Source organism: Cervus elaphus, chromosome X (genome assembly GCF_910594005.1).
Source record: "Cervus elaphus chromosome X, mCerEla1.1, whole genome shotgun sequence".
Classification (NCBI taxonomy): Eukaryota; Metazoa; Chordata; class Mammalia; order Artiodactyla; family Cervidae; genus Cervus; species Cervus elaphus.
The window spans coordinates 167,398,655-167,418,790 of NC_057848.1; the positions used below are offsets into that span (position 1 = coordinate 167,398,655).

Consider the following 20,136-nt stretch of genomic DNA (forward strand, 5'->3'; position numbering starts at 1 on the left):
GTCTTTTTCAATGAGGTCGCCATGACCACCATGGGCATCACTGTTTCTTCATGAAATATGGAATTCTTTGTATTTCTCACACATATACCAAGACAATTTTCCACCATGAGATATGGAATTCTCTACCTCTTATATAAAAATCTGGGTGCTAATACTCTTTCATAAAGTTGGGCTTCTCTGTATTTCACATTTGAAGATCAGAATGGGGAATTTCCCATAAGAACTATGGAAATCTCTGTATTTCGTGTGAACCACTGGTTCTCAGGTACTGAAACATGTGTTCTCTGTTACGGTTCTGTCCCTGTGCCTCGCACGTGTGCGTGTACAGGTGTGTGTTCATGTCGCCTGTGTTTGTGGGTGGTGCGTGGTTCTGGCCCACTGCAGACGCAGAGATGAGGGTGACAGAACATGAGACGTGGAAAAACCAGTAGACGAGGCCCAAGGCATCCACAGCCTAGGGGAGACTGGTCCATGCATCTGTGTGGTGCCCATGCCCAGGAGAACAACGATGGAAGGATGACCAGGGACAGTTCCTGACAGTGGGTCCACAAATCTGCAATTAGATAAAGAGACAGAAACAAGCTCACAATTTCTGCTGTGTTGTTTTGTCTGTGTGTGTTGTTAAGCAGGGGTAGAGGGTTTGAGGAGTCACCCAGAGTAGATCAAGTGGTGTGGGGCTTTAAAAATGCCGCCTGTGGACCCCTCCATCTGTGGGGCATTGGCTTCCATGGGAGTGGTAGGTATGGCTGGTGCAGGACCCAGGATTGTGAAGAGACCAAGGTCCTTGAGAAAAAGGTAGAAACTGGGAGGAGGAGGCAAGGAAAGAGAGCCTGCTTCACTGGAGACCTACTTCTCCCACACGTGTGAGAAGGAGATAGCTGGAGGTCCTGGGCTAGTGCTGCCTAGCATCAGCCTGTCAGCCAGCACTCTCCCGTTCCCAGGGTGGCACACATTGGCACCATGCGAGACAAATGACGTGCTAAGCGCTCGGCTTGCAAGCCCAGGCATCCCAGGTGATTCACGGCATGGGTATGGCCTCCATCCGGGCACTTCCTGGTAAATGGCCATGCAGAAAGGTAAGAAAAGCAATGGTGTGGGGTGCATGTGTGTGCCCCTGTGCTGGTGTGTGTCTGTGAGAGAGAGAACAGCGATGAAGCATGGTTGGTGGGCCGTTTGTATGCAGGGGCCCTGGGGCAGTGAGAGACAGTTGGCAGTTCAGAGCCTGCTGGTTTTCAGGCTTCAGGGGTTCGTGCATAGCAGTCCTGCAAAAGAGGCCCCATTGCTTGCTCCAGAAGTTTTGATATTAATTTCCTCCTTTCTTGGCAGTTTCCTCCTTGGCCATGGAGGGCAAAGGGTTAAAGGTGTCAGTCTGCACCTGAAGGAGAGTCCTGAAAGCCTCACGGGAGCACAACCTCTGCTTTCATCATGGAGTTCCTGAAGGAGACCTGCACCACGTGACTCTCACAGGGACCCTGGATTCTAAGTGAGTGTCTTGGATGTCCCCCGGCCCAACCATTAGCTGGGTTCGGTGGCCCACACTGTGTAAAAGAGTTAGGGAATGCCTGAGCTGTAGGCAGACCTACCACAGGCTAGCGAGGGCAGCAGGAAGAGAGCCTTGCCATTCAGCAAGTCAGTGAGGCCTGGTGGAATCAACCCCTCTTGGTGCATTTAGGAGAGGAATGCTGCTTCCTGTACAAGGGAGAGGAGAGCTGTGGGCGTAGGGCGGGCAGACAGGCCAGGGTGCCTTTCGTCTGGGGCTCTCTGTCTGCTGGTAGTAGTAAACTGTAGAGCCGACAGGAAGGGAGGCCAGCTTACCATTTCAGCTGTGCGTTCACTGCTTCATTTTGTCAGAGCCCCTCTGGATCCATGTGCACCTTCTTCACGGCACTGTATCAGAGTCAGAGGCCTGTCACATTCTCTTTGACCTTTTGGGGGACCGGGCATCTATTTGGCCTTTTCCTGCTACAGGAAGATAGCAATTGGGTGAAAAGGAAAACAGTTGCAAACGGAAAAGTACAGAGTTAGGAAGAGCAGGGGAACCTCGCTCAGAAGGTGGTAGCCCCGGGGAGGGCGTGCTGGCCCTGCGACAAGCACGGCATTGGGAAGGAATGATCTTGAGAGGTGCATGCTGAGAAAAAGATGCTCCAAGTCAGCTCCATGTCCGTTTTTCCACTTCCAGTCCTAACTGGTGCTTCTTCACCTGCACACAGATTTCTCATGAGGCAGGTAACGTGGTCTGCTATTCCCACCTCTTTAAGAATTTTCCACATTTTGCTGTGATCCACAACAAAGGCTTTTAGTAGTCATTAAAGCAGAAGTAGATGTTTTCTGGGAACTCTCTTGCCTTTTTGATGATCCAACCAATGTTGGCAATTTGATCTCTCTGGTTCGTCTGCATTTTCTAAATCTAGACTGAACATCTGGAAGTTCACAGTTCACAAGCTGTTGAAGCCTGACTTGGAGAATTTTGAGCATTACTTTCCTAGAGTGTGACATGAGCGCAACTGTGTGGTCATTTGAACGTTTTTTGGCATGGCCTTTGGGATTGGAATGAAAACTGACCTTTTCCAGTCCTGTGGCTACTGCTGAGTTTTCCAAATGTGGGGCATATTGAGTGCAGCACTTTCACAGCAGCATCTTTGAGGATTTGAAATAGCTCAATTGGAATTCCATCAGTTCCACTAGCTTTGTTGGTAGTGATGCTTCCCAAGGCTCACTTGACTTTGCATTCCAGGATGTCTGGCTCTAGGAGAGTGATCACACTATCGTGGTTATCTGGGTCATGATGATCATTTTTTTAATAGAGCTTCTATGTATTCTTGCCACTTCTCCTTAATATCTTCTGCTTCTGTTAGATCCAAACCATTTCTGCCCTTTATTGTGCCCATCTTTGCATGAAATGTTCCCTTGCTATCCCTAATTTTCTCGAAGAGATCTCTAGTCTTTTCCATTCTGTCGCTTTCCTGTATTTCTTTGCATTGATCACTGAGGAAGGCTTTCTTATCTCTCTGTGCTAATTCTTTGGCACTCTGTACTCAAATGGCTATAGCTTTCCTTTTCTCCTTTGCCTTTAGCTTTTCTTCAATGCTCAGCTATTGAAAGGCCTCCTCAGAAAACCATTTTGCCTTTTTGCATTTCTTTTTCTTGGGGATGGTCTTGATCACTGCCTCCTGAACAATGTCACGAACCTCCATCCATAGTTCTTCAGGCACTTTGTCTATCAGATCTAATCCCTTGAATCTATTTGTCACTTCCACTGTATAATCATAAGGGATTTCACATAGATCATACCTGAATGGCCTGGCGGTTTCCGCTACTTTCTTCAATTTAAGTCTGAATTTTGCAGTAAGGAGTTCACGATCTGAGCCACAGTCAGCTCTTGGTCTTCTTTTTGCTGACTCTATAGAGCTTCTCCATCTTTGGCTGCAAACAATATAATCAATCTGATTTTGGTATTGACCAACTAGTGATGACCATGTGTAGAGTCTTCTCTTGTGTTGTTGGCAAAGGGTGTATGCTATGACCAGGGTGTTCTCTTGGCAATACTCTGTTAGGCTTTGGCCTGCTTCCTTTTGTACTCCCAGGCCCAATGTTGCCTTTTTCTCCAGATATCTCTTGATTTCTTACTTTAACATTCTAGTCCCCTATGATGTAAAAGACATCTTTTTTGGTGTTAGTTCTAAAAGGTCTTGTAGGTCTTCCTAGAACCATTCAACTTCAGCTTCTTCAGTGTTACTTGTCAGGGCATAGACTTGGATTACTGTGATATTGAATGGTTTGCCTTGGAAACATGCAGAGATCTTTCTGTCGCTTTTGAGATTGCAGCCAAATACTGCATTCTGGACTCTTTTGTTGATTATGAGGGCTATGCCATTTCTTCTAAGGGATTCTTGCCCATAGTAGTACATATATTGGTCATCTGAATTAATCCACCCAATCAAGTCCATTTTAGTTCACTCATTTCTATAATGTCAATGTTCACTCTTGCCATCACCTATTTGACCACTTCCAAACTACCTTGATTCATGGACCTAAGATTCCAAGTTCCTATGCAATGTTGTTCTTCATAGCATCAGATTTTCCTTCCAACATCAGTTATATATTTCTTTGGCTCTGTCTCCTTATTCTTTCTGGAGCAATCTCTCCACTCTTCTCCAGTAGCATATTGGGCACCTACTGACCCGGGGAGTTCATTTTTCAGTGTCACATCTTTTTTGCCTTTTCATACTGTTTGTTTCCGAATTGGAAATGGAGTGTGTCAACACTATATATTGTCATCCTGCTTATTTAAATTATATGCAGAGTACATCATGCGAAATTCCAGGCTGGATGAAGCACAAGCTACAATCAAGATAGTCAGGAGAAATAACAACAACCTCAGATATGCAGATGACAACCCTCTCATGGCAGAAAGCGAAGAAGAACTGAAATGCCTCTTGATAAAAGTGAAAGAGGTGAGTGAAAAAGTTGGCTTAAAAGTCAGCATTCCAAAAACTAAGATCATGGCAGCTGGTCCCATCACTTCATAGCAAATAGATGGGGAAATGCTGGAAACAGTGACAGACTTTATTTGGGGGGTGCTCCAAAATCACTAGAGATGGTGACTGCAGCCATGAAATTAAAAGACTCTTGCTCCTTAGAAGAAAAGCTATGAGTAACCTTGACAGCATATTTAAAAGCAGAAACATTACTTTGCTGATGAAGGTCCATCTAGTCAAAGCTATGGTTTTTCCAGTAGTCATGTATGGACATGAGAGTTGGTCTATAAAGAACATTGGGCACTGATGAATTCATGCTTTTGTACTGTGGTATTGGAGGAGACTCTTGAGAGTCCCTTGGACTGTAAGGAGATCAAATCAGTCAAACCTAAAGGATATCAGTCCTGAATATTCCATGGCAGGACTGAAGCTGAAGCTGAAACTCCAATATCTGACCACCTGACGTGAAGAACTGACTCATTGGGAAAGACCCTGATGCTGGGAAAGATCAAAGGTACAAGGGGAAAGATGACAGAGGATGAGGTGGTTAGATGGCATCACTGACTATTGGACATGAGTTTCAGTAAGCCCCAGGAGTTGGTGATGTTCAGGGAAGCCTGGAGTGCTACAAGTCCTTGGGGTCGCAACGAGTGGGACACGACTGAGAGACTGAACTGAACTGAACTGAAGTCAGCCAAGTTCAAAATCCCTGGCCATCTCTGTGTGGTTCCTGGAAGGAAAGCCCAGGGAAAGGAAGCTTGCCAAAGTGATGGGCACTGTGACCCTGTCCAAGATGATGGGAGGACACAGAACACAGGGGCACATCACTCAGCTCTCCATGGGGAGAACTCCCAAACCCACCCACCTCTTTACAGGTCGCTTCCCCTCACGAGCAAATCCAAGGACTGTATAACCTTCCAGGGTAAGTCATAGAGGTCGAAGAGGACATGACTTGATTGAAGAGCGAATGAAAGAAAGTGACCAGGACAAAAAAAGAGGGGTGGTTACAAATTCCATTATTCTGGATAAGTAGACCTGTAGTTCTGTATTTGTGCAAGTCTCCTTTAAGGTTGTGTGTGCGTGTGTGTGTGTGTGTGTGAGAGAGAGAGAGAGAGATATCAGAACTGGCTGGGCTGGGAGATGGAAGAATGGACACCAAAAACGTGAAAGAACTTGTGTAAAGTACACAGACCATGGGGTAGCAGAAGCATGGAAGCCAGGGAAACGAGCCCAAGAATCTCACCAAGCAAGCAAGCTGTAATTGGAAACAAGCTGCTGCACCCTGGATACCTGCCAGAAAGGAAAGGCTGGAAGAAAGCAACTGGGGTGGTCACGGAGAATGCACAGAATATGAAAAAGAAAATGGGGTAGATTCCCAGGCACAGAAGAGGCAGGGCCTACAGCCCTTGGACGCCCAGCTACAGAGACCTTTCTGTCCTTCTCAAGTGTAGGAACATTCCCCGGCATGACCAGGCACATGAGCACACTTTGCCTTTTTTGTAAGCTTTGGGAGACAGACAGGCACTGCAGAATAAGCCCCTGCTACCTGCAGAGTTTGCCAGTTTGAAACATCACTCTGTGTATTCTTCACAGAACCCTTGGGTATCACGACTATGCAAAGCATGGATTAGGTTGATTCTCTCACTGCTCCCATCCCCACAGGGCTGGGGAGACAGGGTAGGCTGTGATGTGTTCTCATGTGGAGGCTAGATGGGAACACAACAACTTGCAAAGGGCCTCTATATGGTAAATGGGCAGACTTCAATTCCTCCAGTACCAAAGAATCATGGCCCTTAATGCAGTGCTGTCCTTAGTATCTCACTGACTGGCATTCCAACAGGGTTCTGGGAGTTCCTTCATGCCAGGAAGAGCATGCCCTGTTTCTGCCTCTCTCCAAAGTGTGGCCAAGTCGCCTTAGTCCTGTGCAGTGTTCATGTCTGCCATGCAAGGGACGGAAGGACGCCTGTTCCCTGCTGTGGTTCAGCAGAGATTGCCTGTGTTCGCCTCTCAAGTTTGAGAAAGCATCGTCTGACTGTGTGGACTGACAAAGTCGGATCTCCCCTAGATGCAGCTGACACATTGCCCCCCTGCCTTTCATTGGACACATTGGGAGTGCTCCCAATGGTTAAAGGTCCTCTGGGACACAGGAATGTGCTTTTTTGATATGGAAGCAAGGAGCTCGTGGTTCGAATTTCCGGTGGCCAAGTCAATGGCAGTTGGCACGCGGGAGGTGCCAGATACGAGGCAGGGAAAGTATCTGGACAGGCATATTGACTGGAGCAAAGGCAGCCACGTGTGGGCCCTGGAGCCCAGGACCCCCTGGAGCAATTCCCTTTGGGCTAGGGGCGTGTCCCTGGAGGGTGCCTCCCACTACCTTCTCTGTGATTGGTTGAGATTTTTGCCCAGTAACCTGGGCATGACTCACAGTTCCATCAGCCTAGGGGGCCCAAGTGCCTGGGTGATTCAGGCTGGAATGTGCACTGTGCCCCAGGCCATTCCCCACCGTTTTCTTCAGTCTCAGAACACCCCCAGAAGAATCAGGCCATCTCCAGAGGGTGACAGCAGCCTGTGGGCAGGCTGTGCATGCCACCTGCTGTGCTGTCATGTCCAGCCCCTTAACTGCTGCCCCAGTTCGGGGTGAAGTCCAGGGCCATGTGGAGAGTGAGACACAGCCAGAAGGCCAGAGCCATGGAGGACTGTGCACATTTGTAGTTGTGATCCCAGGTTCAGGGGGCAGGGCCCCTGCAGCCTGCCAGCACCGTGGGGTCATCAGGGATGCTGCAGGCACCAGGGGACTTTCCAGGTGAGGAGGTTGCTCTCTTCAGGTTGAAGGTGGTGTGGAATTCGCAGACCTGGAGGGGGAAGAATTGGCGGGGATCGTGCTACTGCTGGTTCAAGCTGCTGGTGGTAGACCTTATGTATGAGATGGAGGTGGTGACTGACAAGGAGAAGGAGCAGGTGTCCTCGTAGGTGTGTGAGGAGAAGCCAAAGGAGTAGAGCCAGGAACATTCAAGGCCAGGAGCCCCAAGTGACTGGCCTGCGCTGGAGGGACTAGATTCAGTGGCAGCCCTGCAGGCGGAGATGAGCTCTCGGCATGAGAGAGACCACAGGACCTGTGCTCTTATCAGGAGGAAGAACCAACAGTGGAAGAAGGCTCACGTGGCTGGAAGAAGTGCCATCATCCAGGGCATCCCTGGCTTCTGGGCCAAAGCCGTATCCTGACCTCCACTCCATGGGTTCAGCTTCTCAGGAGGAGGAGGAAGGAGGAAGCAGGAGGAAGTTTTGGGGAGAGGGCACAGGCAAGGTGAGGGGGCTGAGGGAAGAGGGGCTGGTGGAGTGGCAGTCTCCAAAGGCACCTCGAGAGGAGAGCCTGGGCAGGGCCACCACAGCTGTGGGTGTCAGAAGCATGACTCTTGGTGCCTCTTTTACCCTTGCATCTGAAGAGCAGATGCACAGGAGTCTCCTAATGGGGACAATATGTCAGGAGTTATCAGTGACAGTAGGCCAGAGGAACATTCCCAGAGAGCTTTCATTGCAACTGTGGATAATCCTGGAAAGTAGTAGAGACAGCAGAAGTCTCACAACAAATTCCAGTCCATCAGAGCCCCTGAAGGTTTCCCCACGAGTGCAGTGCAGAAGCATGAGGGTGTCCACCCTTGTGGAGCTGGAAGGGACTGCTGTCCTTGTATGCTACGAGTGAAAGACGACTGCAGACACATCCTTGCCACCCCTTTTGAAGACAGGTAGCAGACCAGAGACCCAGTGCTTTCTTGCTAAACACGCACACAGACACAGAAGTATACCCACACACAACACACACACTTACCGCAGACAAGACGTCCCGCAGAGACTGCCGTTCCTGACATTCTAAACAGTGACATGGCACTACCCAACAAACACAGGCCAGGCAGAAATGAGGAGCAGTCAGAAACACTCTCCCTAGGCGGATGCAGATAGCCTCATATGCAGAAGACCACGGGGGACGGAGACTCATGAGCATGTCTGATGGTATGGCAGGGGCTGGGGACAGCGGTGGGGTGGCTGGGCATGAAGGAGTGCCCAGAGCCCTTGCAGATGCCTGTGTCAGCGTCCTTGTCTGCCCCAGACAAGCCCTGTTGCTCGTGGCACTCCCTTTCCCAGCATTTGACATGACTGGCTCCTTGACGTAAAGCAGATTATGAACCACCCCCAGGTGTCCATCATTCAGTAACCAAGATGAAGATTTGGTCAACGACATGATGGATTTGAAGGTCTGTGAGGGAGACTCAGAAGACTGGTGGGTAGGGGAGCTGAATGGGGAAGGATGAGGGGGAATCTTGTTATCCCTGTGCATGTGGTGTGAGCATTCGGAGAGGACTAGCAGAAGCTGTTGATGCCTGCCTGGCAGGCAAGCTGAGGACCCTAGAAGCTTGCACCTTTCCCCCCTTCCTGGTCCTGAAATGTGCAGGATCTGAGCCATCCCTGGTCTCTGCAAGCTGATATTTTCCTTTTGGAACAACCCCTACTTGTGGAAGACAGTGATCATTAAGGAATACTACCTTGATATCAATGGCACAGCTTAGCTCCCAGTGCAGTGTGAGTGGGTGGGGGAGGGAGTGCATGCTCCTCCTGCATGATCCTACCCTGTGTCCCTTGTATTCCTCCAGGATCCAGGTTTCCTAAAAGGTGCATCATTCGCCTCTAGGACACTAACTCTGGGATTATGAAAGGGGAGCTCCCAGCCAATGGGCTGCACAGCAGCAGCCTTAACTTCCTCAACTTGCTGTCAGACCACAACTGCCCAGGATCAAACAGGATTGCTGGGGTGGATTCTCTCTGGGCCTCTGCAGATTTGATGATTGCTATTAGAGTTCTTGGCTGCTCATGGGAGGCTTTCGGGCCTGGTCAGCCCAGTGCTGGCCTTGTTCGTGTTGCCAGCAGATCATCGATGAAGACTTGTTGATCAGTCCCCTGCAGCACTACCCAGGTAGAAGGTTCTGAAATGAGAGGTAACTGAGAGAAACATGGGTTGTGAGGGGATCAGAAGCTGGGCCCTAAAGGCACAGCCATGCAGAGGCCATGACACTCCTTTCCCACATGGGGAATCTCAGGCTCATGCAGGCTGGATGTGGAGCCTGGATTCGTGTCATGCACATAGACTGGATGATTGAGGACCTCATCCTCAAGTCATGCTCAAGTCACTTCATCTCCAAGTCCTACACGAAGCAGCTGTGCTTACAGCATGAGAGTCCTATGTGATTCTGATAGAAGCAGGGTTAATCTAGCTCCTTGGTCAGAATCTTCCTTCCCTGGGTCCTGCCATCCACAGGCCTCCTGCTGCTCATTGAGTTTGAGATTCCCTTGGTCATTCACCCCCACCCCTTCTCCTGGGAAGCCCCACCGTTTGCAACAGGCTTCTCTCTGATGTCACATTGCACTTTTGTGCTGAATTTGGAGTCTTCTCTGAATTTCCACATCCGCCGCTTGGCCTCTCACCACCAACACACAGTCACAACTGGAAATGGCTTAAGAGTGGCTGGTGATAATACTGAAGGGCTGGGGGAGGAAATGGACAGGGATCCCAAAAGGGCAGGACATGGAGCCTCCTGACATCGTCTCCCACATTGCTGGACACGGGCGTCTTCAGCTACTGAAACACCTGTGTTCCCAGTTTGTGTTTATGTCCCTGTATCTTGCACGGGTGTGTGTACACACGCCTGTGTGTACACAGGCGTGCTTGGGTCGCCTGTGTTTGTGCGTGTGTCTGGCGCGCTACAGACACAGAAGTGAAGGCGACAGAACATGAGATGTGGAGCAACCAGAAGAGGAGGCACGAGGCATCCACAGACTCGGGGAGACTGGTCGTGGTATCTCCGCAGTGCCCATTTGCAGGACAAAAATGAGGAAAAGATGGCCAGTGACAACTGTCCTGCAAGTGCCAGCCAATCGCACAAATAGTATCTCCTGAACTTCTAGGCCATTGCACTGCAGTTGGTGTAGTCTGGTATTCTGCCCTCTCGTGGAGAAATAGAAGAATGCTTATGAATGTAATTTATAAAATCCAGATGTATTCTTTACATGTTGAAAAAGATACCATATAATTTGGATGACCACAAATTGTGGGAGAAACAGAGACAGCATTACCAGACCCCTTTCAATGAGTGCTAAGCCCACTGAAACATGCCAGAACCGGAGTATGACAGGACTCCTTGACATTCAGAAGCATGTCATGTGGATTTCCCTGCCAGGACTGTGACATTTATTGTTCCTTCTGCTTGGGATGCTCTTCCCTTAGGTACCAATACGGCCTGCTCCCTCACTTCCTCCAGATCTCTGCTTAATTGCCATCTTTCAGGGAGACTTTCCCTCATTATCTTGAGTAAAAGAATGAAATCATACCTACACACACCCTTTCCGTGATCTAGCAACTCATGTCCATTGAGTCTGTGATGCCATCCAACCATCTCATCCTCTGTCATCCCTTCTCCCCCATCTTTGATGTGCATTTCTCTAATAATTACTGATGTTGAGCATTTTTCATCTGTTTTTTAGCCACTTGTATGTCTTCTTTGGAGAAATGTCTGTTTAGATCTTCCCATTTTTCATTGAGTTTATTTTTTTTTCTTTTTTGGATACTGGCCTACATAAGCCCTTTGTATATTTTGGAGAATAATGCCTTGGCAACTAATGAGGTTTGTGACATTACAGAGGAGACAGTGATCAAGACCATACCCAAGGAAAACAAATGCAAAAAGGCAAAATGGTTCTCTGGGGAGGCCTTACAAATAGCAGAGAAAAGAAGGGAAGCTAAAGTCAAAGGAGAAAAGGAAAGGTATACCCATTTGAATGCAGAATTCCAAAGAATAGCAGGGAGAGATAAGAAGCCCTTCCTCAGCGATCAATGCAAAGAAATAGAGGGAAAAATAGAATGGGAAAGACTAGAGATCTCTTCAAGAAAATTCGAGATACCAAGGGAACATTTCATGCAAAGATGAACACAATAAAAAACAGAAAAGGGATGGACTAACAGAAGCAGAAGATATTAAGAAGAGGTGGCAGAAATAAACAGAAGAACTCTACAAAAAAGATCTTCATGACCCAGATAATAATAATGGTGTGATCACTTACCTAGAGCCAGGCATCCTGGAATCTAAAATCGAGTGGGCCTTAGGAACCATCACTACGAACAAAGTTAGTGGAGGTGAAGGAATTCCAGTTGAACTATTTCAAATCGTAAAAGATGATGCTGTGAAAGTGTTGCACTCAATATGTCAGCAATTTAGAAAACTCAGCAGTGGCCAGAGGACTGGAAAAGGCCAGTTTTCATTCCAATCCCAAAGAAAAGCAATGCCAAAGAATGCTTAAACTACCACACAATTGCACTCATCTCACATGCTCGTAAAGTAATGCTCAAAGTTCTCCAAGTCAGGCTTCAGCATTACGTGAAGCGTGAACTTCCAGATGTCCAAGCTGGTTTTAGAAAAGGCAGAGAAACCAGAGATCACATTGCCAATACCCACTGGATCCTCGAAAAAGCAAGAGAGTTCCAGAAAAACATCTATTTCTGCTTTATTTACTATGCCAAAGGCTTTGACTATGTGGATGACAATAAACTGTGGAAATTCTGAAAGAGATGGGTACCAGACCACAAGACCTGCCTCTTGAGAAACCTGTATGCAGGTCAGGAAGCAACAGGTAGAACTGGACATGGAACAACAGACTGGTTCCAAATAGGGAAAAGAGTACGTCAAGGTTGTATATTGTCACTCTGGTTATTTAACTTATATGCAGAGTACATCATGAGAAACGCTAGGCTGGAATGAGCACAATCTGGAATCAAGACTGCCGGGAGAAATATCAATGAACTCAGATATGCAGAAGACACCACCCTCATGGCAGAACATGAAGAAGAGCTAAAGAGCCTCTTGATGAAACTGAAAGAGGAGAGTGAAAAGTTGGCTGAAAGCTCAACATTCAGAAAACTAAGATCATGGCATCTGGTCCCATCACTTCATGGCAAATAGATGGGGAAACAGTGGCTAACTCTATTTTTGGGGGCTCCAAAATCACTGCATGTGGTCACTGCAGCCATGAAATTAAAAGACACCTACTCCTTGGAAGAAAGTTTATGACCAACCTTGACAGCATATTAAAAAGCAGAGACATTACATTGTCAACAAAGGTCCATCTAGTCAAGGCTATGTTTTTACTGGTAGTCATGTATGGATGTGAGATTTGGACTATAAAGAAAGGCGAGCCCTGAAGAATTGGTGCTTTTGAACTGTGGTGTTGGAGAAGACTCTTGAGAGTCCCTTGGACTGCAAGGAGATCCAACCAGTCCATCCTAAGGGAGATCAGTCCTTGGTGTTCATCAGAAGGACTGATGTTGAAACTGAAACTCCAGTGCTTTGGCCACCTGATGTGTAGAGCTGACTCCTTTGTAAAGACACTGATGCTGGGAAAGGTTGAGGGCAGGAGGAGAAGCGGATGACAGAGAATGAGATGGTTGTATGGCATCTCCAACTCAGTGGACATGAGTTTGGGTAAACTCTGGGAGTTGGTGATGGACAGGGAGGCCTGGCATGCTGTGGTTCACAGCGTCGCAGAGACAGTCATGACTGAATGACTGAACTGAACTGAACTGAACTGAACACAACATTGTAAATCAACTATACTTCAATTAAAAAGTAGCATGACTGAAAAAAAAGACTGGTATATTTCATTGTGTCCTCTGCATCAGCAGGCAAATTCTCATTCACTGTGCCACCATCTATTCCCTTAGGTTATTAAAACTAGTGTAAGAGACATCAAAACCATAGGTTTTGACATGAAGAGAGATACTTCATAGGGAATACATGCCCCATGGTTCACCATACCTCTACAGAACTTTATTGACCTTCTTAACAATTTCTGAGTGTAGAGTACACTCTTGCTAACTATGTACACATTGCTCTACAACAAATCTGTAGAAAATTTTCATCTTGCATGATTGAAGCCCTATACCCATTGAGCAACAATTCTCCAATCCTTCCTCCTCACAGACCTTGGCAACCAGAATTATATTTTCTGTTTCCATGGATTTGATTACTGTAGATACTTTATAAAAGTGGAATCATGCAATGTTTGTCATTTTTAATGGGTTCATTTCACTTAGCATAATATCATCAAGGCCCATCCTTGATGTAGCATATGACAAAATTCTTTTTTAGGGCTTCAATACATTCCATTGTGTGCATGTGTATATAATATATATATATATATATATATATATATATATATATATATATATAAGGTATATATAATCTTTATCTGTTTATCCACCAATGAACATTTAGACTGCTTTCACTTCTTGCCAATTGGGAATAATGCTGCAATGACCATAGATGTGCACACTATATATTCAAGATCTCACTTTCAATTTTTATGGAAATATACTCTAGAGTTGGATTGCTAGATCATACAGCAGTTCCAATTTTCTGAGGAAACTCCATACTCTTTTCTATAAAGGTTGCAACATTTTACATTTCCAACAAAAGTGTATAAGTGTTCCGATTTCTCCATATCCTTACCAAACTTGCTATTGTCTTTTTATGCATATTGGCCATCACAGAAGATATGAGATAATTTATGGTGTGGTTTAAATTTGTATTTCCCTATTGATTAGTAATATTGAGCATCGTTTCATATGTTTGTTGGCCATTTGTGTATCTTCTTTGGAGAAAAGTCTGTTCAGTTCCTTCTCCCACTGGGTTAGTCATCTCAGGCTGCCATAACAAAACAGACTGCATGGCTTAAACCACAGAATTTGTTTTCTTCCAATGCTGGAGCATGGAAGTTTGACATCAGGGTGCCATCGTGATCAATCTGGTTCTTTTCCTGGCTTATAGGTAGCCTTCATATTGGTGTATGCTTATCAACCCCTTATCAGATACATATTGTACAAATATTTTCTGCAGTCCTGTAGGTGGTCTGTTCACTCCTTTCCTTTGTTTCACTCTGTTCCTCTTGTTTCACTCTGTGTCTTTTGCTGCACAGAGGTTTTAAGGTTAATGAAGTCTCATTTGTCTATTTTTACTTTGTTACTACTTGTGCACTTGGTGTCAGATCTAAGGAATCATTGCTGATTCAATGTCATGAAGCTTCACCTCTATTTTCTTCTAAGAGTCTTATCAAGTCTTACATTTAGGTCTTTAATCCAGTCTGAATTGATTTTTCTTCATGATATAAAATCTTCATTATTTTGCATATGGATAGTTTGTTTCCCCAGGACCATTCATTACAGGGATTAAACTTTCCCGGATGTCTTGACACCTCTGATGAAGATCATTAGACCATGTATCCAAGAGTTTACTTCTGGCTGTCTATTCTGTTCCACTGATTGGTATATCTGTCTTTATGCCAGTGGGCTTCCTCAGTGGCTCAGCAGGTGAAGAATCTGCCTTCAATGCAGGAGACACAGGAGATGTGGGCTCAATCCATGAGTTAAGACGATCCCCTGGAGAAGGAAATGGCAACCCCCTCCAGTATTCTTGCCTGAGAAATCCCCTGGACAGAGGAGCCTGGTGGGCTACAGTCAAAAAGGTTGCAAGGAGTCAACACGACTGAGTAACTAAGCATGCACTTTATGCCGAAACTACACTCTTTTGGTTACTGTACCTTTGTAATATGTTCTGAAATCAGAGGCCTCCAGCTTTGCTGTTCTAAGTTTGTTTTGCCTATTTGGAGTTCTCTGAGATTCCGTATTAACTGTAGGATAGATTTTCTATATCTGAAAAAAATTCCATTTGGATTTTAATAGGAACTGTATTGAAGCTTTAAATTGCTTTGGGTAGTATGAACAGCTTAATAACATTGTCTCCAAATCCATAACCGTGAGACACCTTTCTACTTAACTTGTGTCAGATTCCTTTCAGTAATACTTTGTAGTTTTCAGTGTATAAGTCTTTTATCTCCAGAAGGTCACTCCCGATTATTTCATTCTTTTTGATACTATTATAAATAAGGTTATCAGGGTTTCTCTGGTGGTCCAGTGGCTCAGACTCCACAGTCCCCATGCAGAGAACTTGGGTTTAATCCCTGGTCTGGGAACTAGATCCCACATGCTGCATCAAAGACCTGGCACCAATAAATAAACAAAAATAATTTTTTAAAAATTTAAACTCAGCTCCTGACTATAGCTTTAAAAAATAAAAAATAGATAGAATTATTTTCTTATTTTCCTTTTTGGAATGGTCATTGTTCATGCATGGAAAGATATTTGCATGTTGATTTTGTATTGTGCAACTTTCTGTGCAGGTTTTTTTTGTGTGTGTGTGTGTGTGTGTAATTGTAAAGATTTTCTGCACATAAAATCATGCCCTCTGGTGCTCGCTTCGGCAGCACATATACTAAAATTGGAACGATACAGAGAAGATTAGCATGGCCCCTGTGCAAGGATGACACGCAAGTTCGTGAAGCGTTCCATATTTTTTAGAAAAAAAAAGAAAAAAAAATCATGCCCTCTGTGAACAGACATAATTTTACTTCTTTCTTTCCAAATGGAAGCCTTTGGTTTCCTTTTCTAATCTAATGCCCTGGCTAGGACTTCTAATATTATGTTGAATAGAAGTGTTGAGAGTGGGCATCCTTGCCTTTTTTTTCTTGATCTTAGACGTTTTCAGCTTTTCACTGATGACTATGATGTTAGAGATAGACTTTTCATATATGATCTTTATTATATTGCAGTCATTTCCTTCTGTTTCTACTTTGTTGAGTATTTTTGTCATGAAAGGCTAGTAAATTTGTTAGATACTTTATTGACATAAGATGGAGCACAGATGAAGTTTCATTTTTTTTTTTTAATTTTGAGATAATTATGTAATGCTCCCATTGAAAGCATAGGAGTTGATGATACAGAAATCACTTTCCATTCCTCCTTTGGTAATCCTTGTCCTTGTCACTCTCTGGCTTAGAATCCTGTGTCCTTAATTAGAATGTCCAGCCAAAACACTGATTCTCATCATTTTTTAGGTAAATGTTCTTGGATGCCCTTCAGAGTGGAGCACAGCAAACACCAGAAGGTGAGGATTTCCCAGATCCTGTTGACAAAAATCCTCCTCATGGATCCAGTCCCAGGTGAGGATAGGAGAAAACACAGAGATCCTGGAGACTGCTGCCTTCCTGTCCTGAATCTTGAGCACAATGTCTGATATCATCACCATCTTTATAGTTAGTAAGAACAGCAATGATAGTAGGCTGTTCTATTGTTACGTTATTTTCACAATATTTCAGACTTTAAGTATTTTATGTGAATAAACTTACTTAAAAATTAAAACAATCCTACAGTACCTCTAAATAGGTATATAGCTATCACCATTATAGATCATGAAATTGAGGTAAAAAAATGTTTAATTATGTATCACTGGTAGTGCAATCTAATCCAAAGCACCTTCTCCTAACTGGTTGACACTTCCACAGTTCTATAAAGTTTATTCATATATCTTATTTATACATCTGTATATCATTCATCTGAGAGATGTTTTCAACCTCAGTTCTTTTGTGCTGTGCTAGTGAGGGATATGCTAAGACATCTGACTAAGGGAAGCTTAAGGACGTGTTGGGCCGTTTGTAAAGTGGACGGTCCAAGATGAAGAAGCTTAAGGACATGCTGGACAGTTTGTAGAGTGGATGGTCCAAGATAAAGAAGGTGACATGATCCCTACCTCACAGCCTCCCACTCCAATAAGAGGAAGCAACTCGCAGCTCTGACAAGCCTCAGGTTTATGACTAAAAACAACAAATAAGAAAATAACTGAAGGACTTCACATAGGTTACCTGCTTTTGAGTAGAAACTCATCATCTGGACATGAATTTAAATGCTCATTCTTATGGGAGGAAGTAACAAGTCCTTCCTCTGAGCTCTGATTAGACAACTCTCCTGTTTGGAATCATCTGTTTAGCCTGCCCCTGTGTTGTGAGCTTTGAGAGCTAGCCCATATCCATTAATTCTCAGAAGTCCAGGTCCAGCTCAAAGTCCCTGAGGGCCCCCTAAATGTTTTGTGAATGAGTGACTCCACATTTAAACATTCATCTAGGAATAAGAAGGTCAAGGAATGCTGAAGATAGTATTTAGAACAGTTTTAGTATATATGTATATATTCATTTAATTAATTATTAAATTATATTTAATTATTAAATTATTATAAATTAATTATTTAAATTATAATGGTTAATTATTACAATTAACAATTAATATTAACTTTAAAATAATGTGACTATAATTAAAAATAATTATACACTATAATATAATATACTTAATTATAAGTATACTTAATTAATATTAATTAATAAATACAATCAATTATTATAATTAATAACCACTAATTATTAAATTATATTGTTAATTACATTTATTAATATATAATATATATGTTTTTATTTTAGTATATATTTATATTTAGTATATATTCAATATAGAGGCAGTTGAGGGGAAATATTGATGGGAAGGGCGTAGGCTCAAATTCACACTGTATTAAATAGCTCACACAACGATTTGTTGAATGTTATTACATTTCATGTTCACTATAACATTAAGAATTAGAATATATACCAACTTATGGATCAGAAAACTGAGGAGAACCAACTAGTCGTAAAGCCTTGTTCAAGCAGATTTGATGAGGCCAGCTACTTTAATTCTGAACATTGTCTCTAAGAGGACATAGCAACCTGCAACCTTCAGCTCCTTTTCTTTATTGTCTAAATGAGTTTCTGCTGATTGTCTTTTCTCTTCTCAATCTCACTGCTTTGTCACCTTATTTTCCAGATGTGTTTTGTCCCCTCTGTAATTATCCATAGTTCCTGTTCCATCAAAGCTCCAATAATTAATAGAAAATCCACCAGATTTCTCTATAAACCCTTACCTCCAGCTATTCTCCCTGCCTTGCTCTCACTTTTATGCAGAAAGTTGAAGGGAAAGAACCTTAAGATATGAATTCTTGTTTTGATTCACTACCCACTTAGGTCCTTGTTTTACACTCTAGTCTTCAGACCACACCCTCCACCAGCTATTTCCAAGAATTTTCAAAGTATTAACTAAAGTCATGCATGTGAAAACACTTCACACAGTCCTAAAGAACTAAAGAAATGCATGTTGTCTTTTACTCACACAGAAGGCAATGTCCAGAGGACCATTAAATAAGGTTTCTAGTTTGAAAGAATTGCCGGGAGCAGCAAAATTGCTGAAGACGAGTAGCTCCAAGCAGGCTCAGAAACCAGTACCCCCTCCCAGAGAAGCAAGGACCCCTGGACAGCACCCCAGACAAAAAGTCGGTAAGAGAAAATTTGGGGAGTTCCTCTAATTAGTTCCTCTAATCCCTGTAGAAAAGCTAATAAGTATGGCCTAGGTGTGTGGCATGGACTTTGGGTAGGCGTGGCTTTAAGCTGGACTGATCTGAGACGTGAAGTTAGCACTGGGGCCTTGGGAAAATCTTATACATTTTCTGCAGTCCTGACTGCTTCTCTGTAAAATGAAGATAAGAATACATAGCTCATACAGTGTTTGAAAGCATTATATTAAATGCAAAAGTGCTGACACCTACAAGTAGTTCAATAAATCCAGTTGTGATAATAGGGACCATAGTGTGTTAGTGTTTATGTCCAGACGTCTGCTTAATCCCTCACGTGTCATGTGCCCTTAACGTTTATTTTCTGAGTAGATGTTTCAGTGAGCTATTTTCTAAGTAAGAAGGTTGGGGAATTAAACCTACTAACAGGAAGTGCAGGAAGCTAACACTGAACTGGGCAACTGTGGTCAGTGTGGAGCCTCAGTCTCCTGAACCAGTAGTTAAAGACAGAACAAAGTATAAAGAAGGGACTTCCTGGTGGGTAAGTGGTTAAGGCTCCATGCTTCCACTGCAGGAGGTGTGGGTTCCATCCCTGGTCAGGAAACTAAGATCCCACAAGCCATGCAGTGTGGCCAATAGATAAATAAGGTAAAACTAAAACATAAAAATACAAAAGTAAAAGTTTGAAAAATAAATGTGAAAAAAGTTTTAACAGTGTATAGATGGACAAGTACGAGATCTCACACTTTCTGATAAAACAAGTACTAACTCTCCAGACCCCACCAGCCTTGCTTTGCTTCTGTTCTCCATTGTAGAACTCAGAAGAAAGGAGACTGGAGTAAAGAGGTACAGTCTACAAAAAAGGGCCATGTGTACCAAGAGGTCAGCGAGCCCCAGGATGACAACTACCTCTGTGAGTGACCCCTGTGGCCCACTCACAGAGAAGGGGTTATGAGGGCTTGGTACAATAACCTCACCTCACCAATCATCCCCTTCCTCTATGATTTCAGGTACAGGAACGAGGCCAAATGCTGTGAGTACCCCAGGTCGTTCAGAAGGTCTTTACGACCAGCAACATCTCATACATATACTGGGTGTGATGTCATACATACAATCATTGTGATATCATCAATACAGTGAGTGTGATGACAAAGATACAGTGGATGCGATGTTATATAGAGTGAGTATAATGTCATGAATAGAGTGGATGCCATGTCATAATTATTGTGGTTTGATGCCATAAAAACTGGATGTGATGCTTGTAAAGTTCATATGCTTTAATATATATGCACAGTGTGATGTCACATATACAGAGGGTGTGATATTATTAATAGAGTGGGAGTGATGACACAGATACA

General features: G+C 44.1%; 1 protein-coding gene and 1 non-coding gene across 2 annotated transcripts; both read left to right on the forward strand.

Moving 5' to 3' along the window:
• Window positions 1–15,820: 15,820 nt before the first annotated feature.
• LOC122690961 lies at window positions 15,821–15,927 on the forward strand. Its single transcript, XR_006340213.1, has one exon. It is a non-coding gene; the product is annotated as a U6 spliceosomal RNA (small nuclear RNA).
• A 2,683-nt stretch (window positions 15,928–18,610) lies between these two features.
• On the forward strand, window positions 18,611–19,877 carry LOC122690590 (probable histone-lysine N-methyltransferase PRDM7). Its single transcript, XM_043897490.1, has 3 exons — window positions 18,611–18,764; window positions 19,594–19,691; window positions 19,789–19,877. The coding sequence occupies exons 1-3, from the start codon at window positions 18,611–18,613 to the stop codon at window positions 19,813–19,815; spliced, it is 279 nt and encodes a 92-aa protein (XP_043753425.1). The 3' UTR covers window positions 19,816–19,877.
• Window positions 19,878–20,136: the final 259 nt, after the last annotated feature.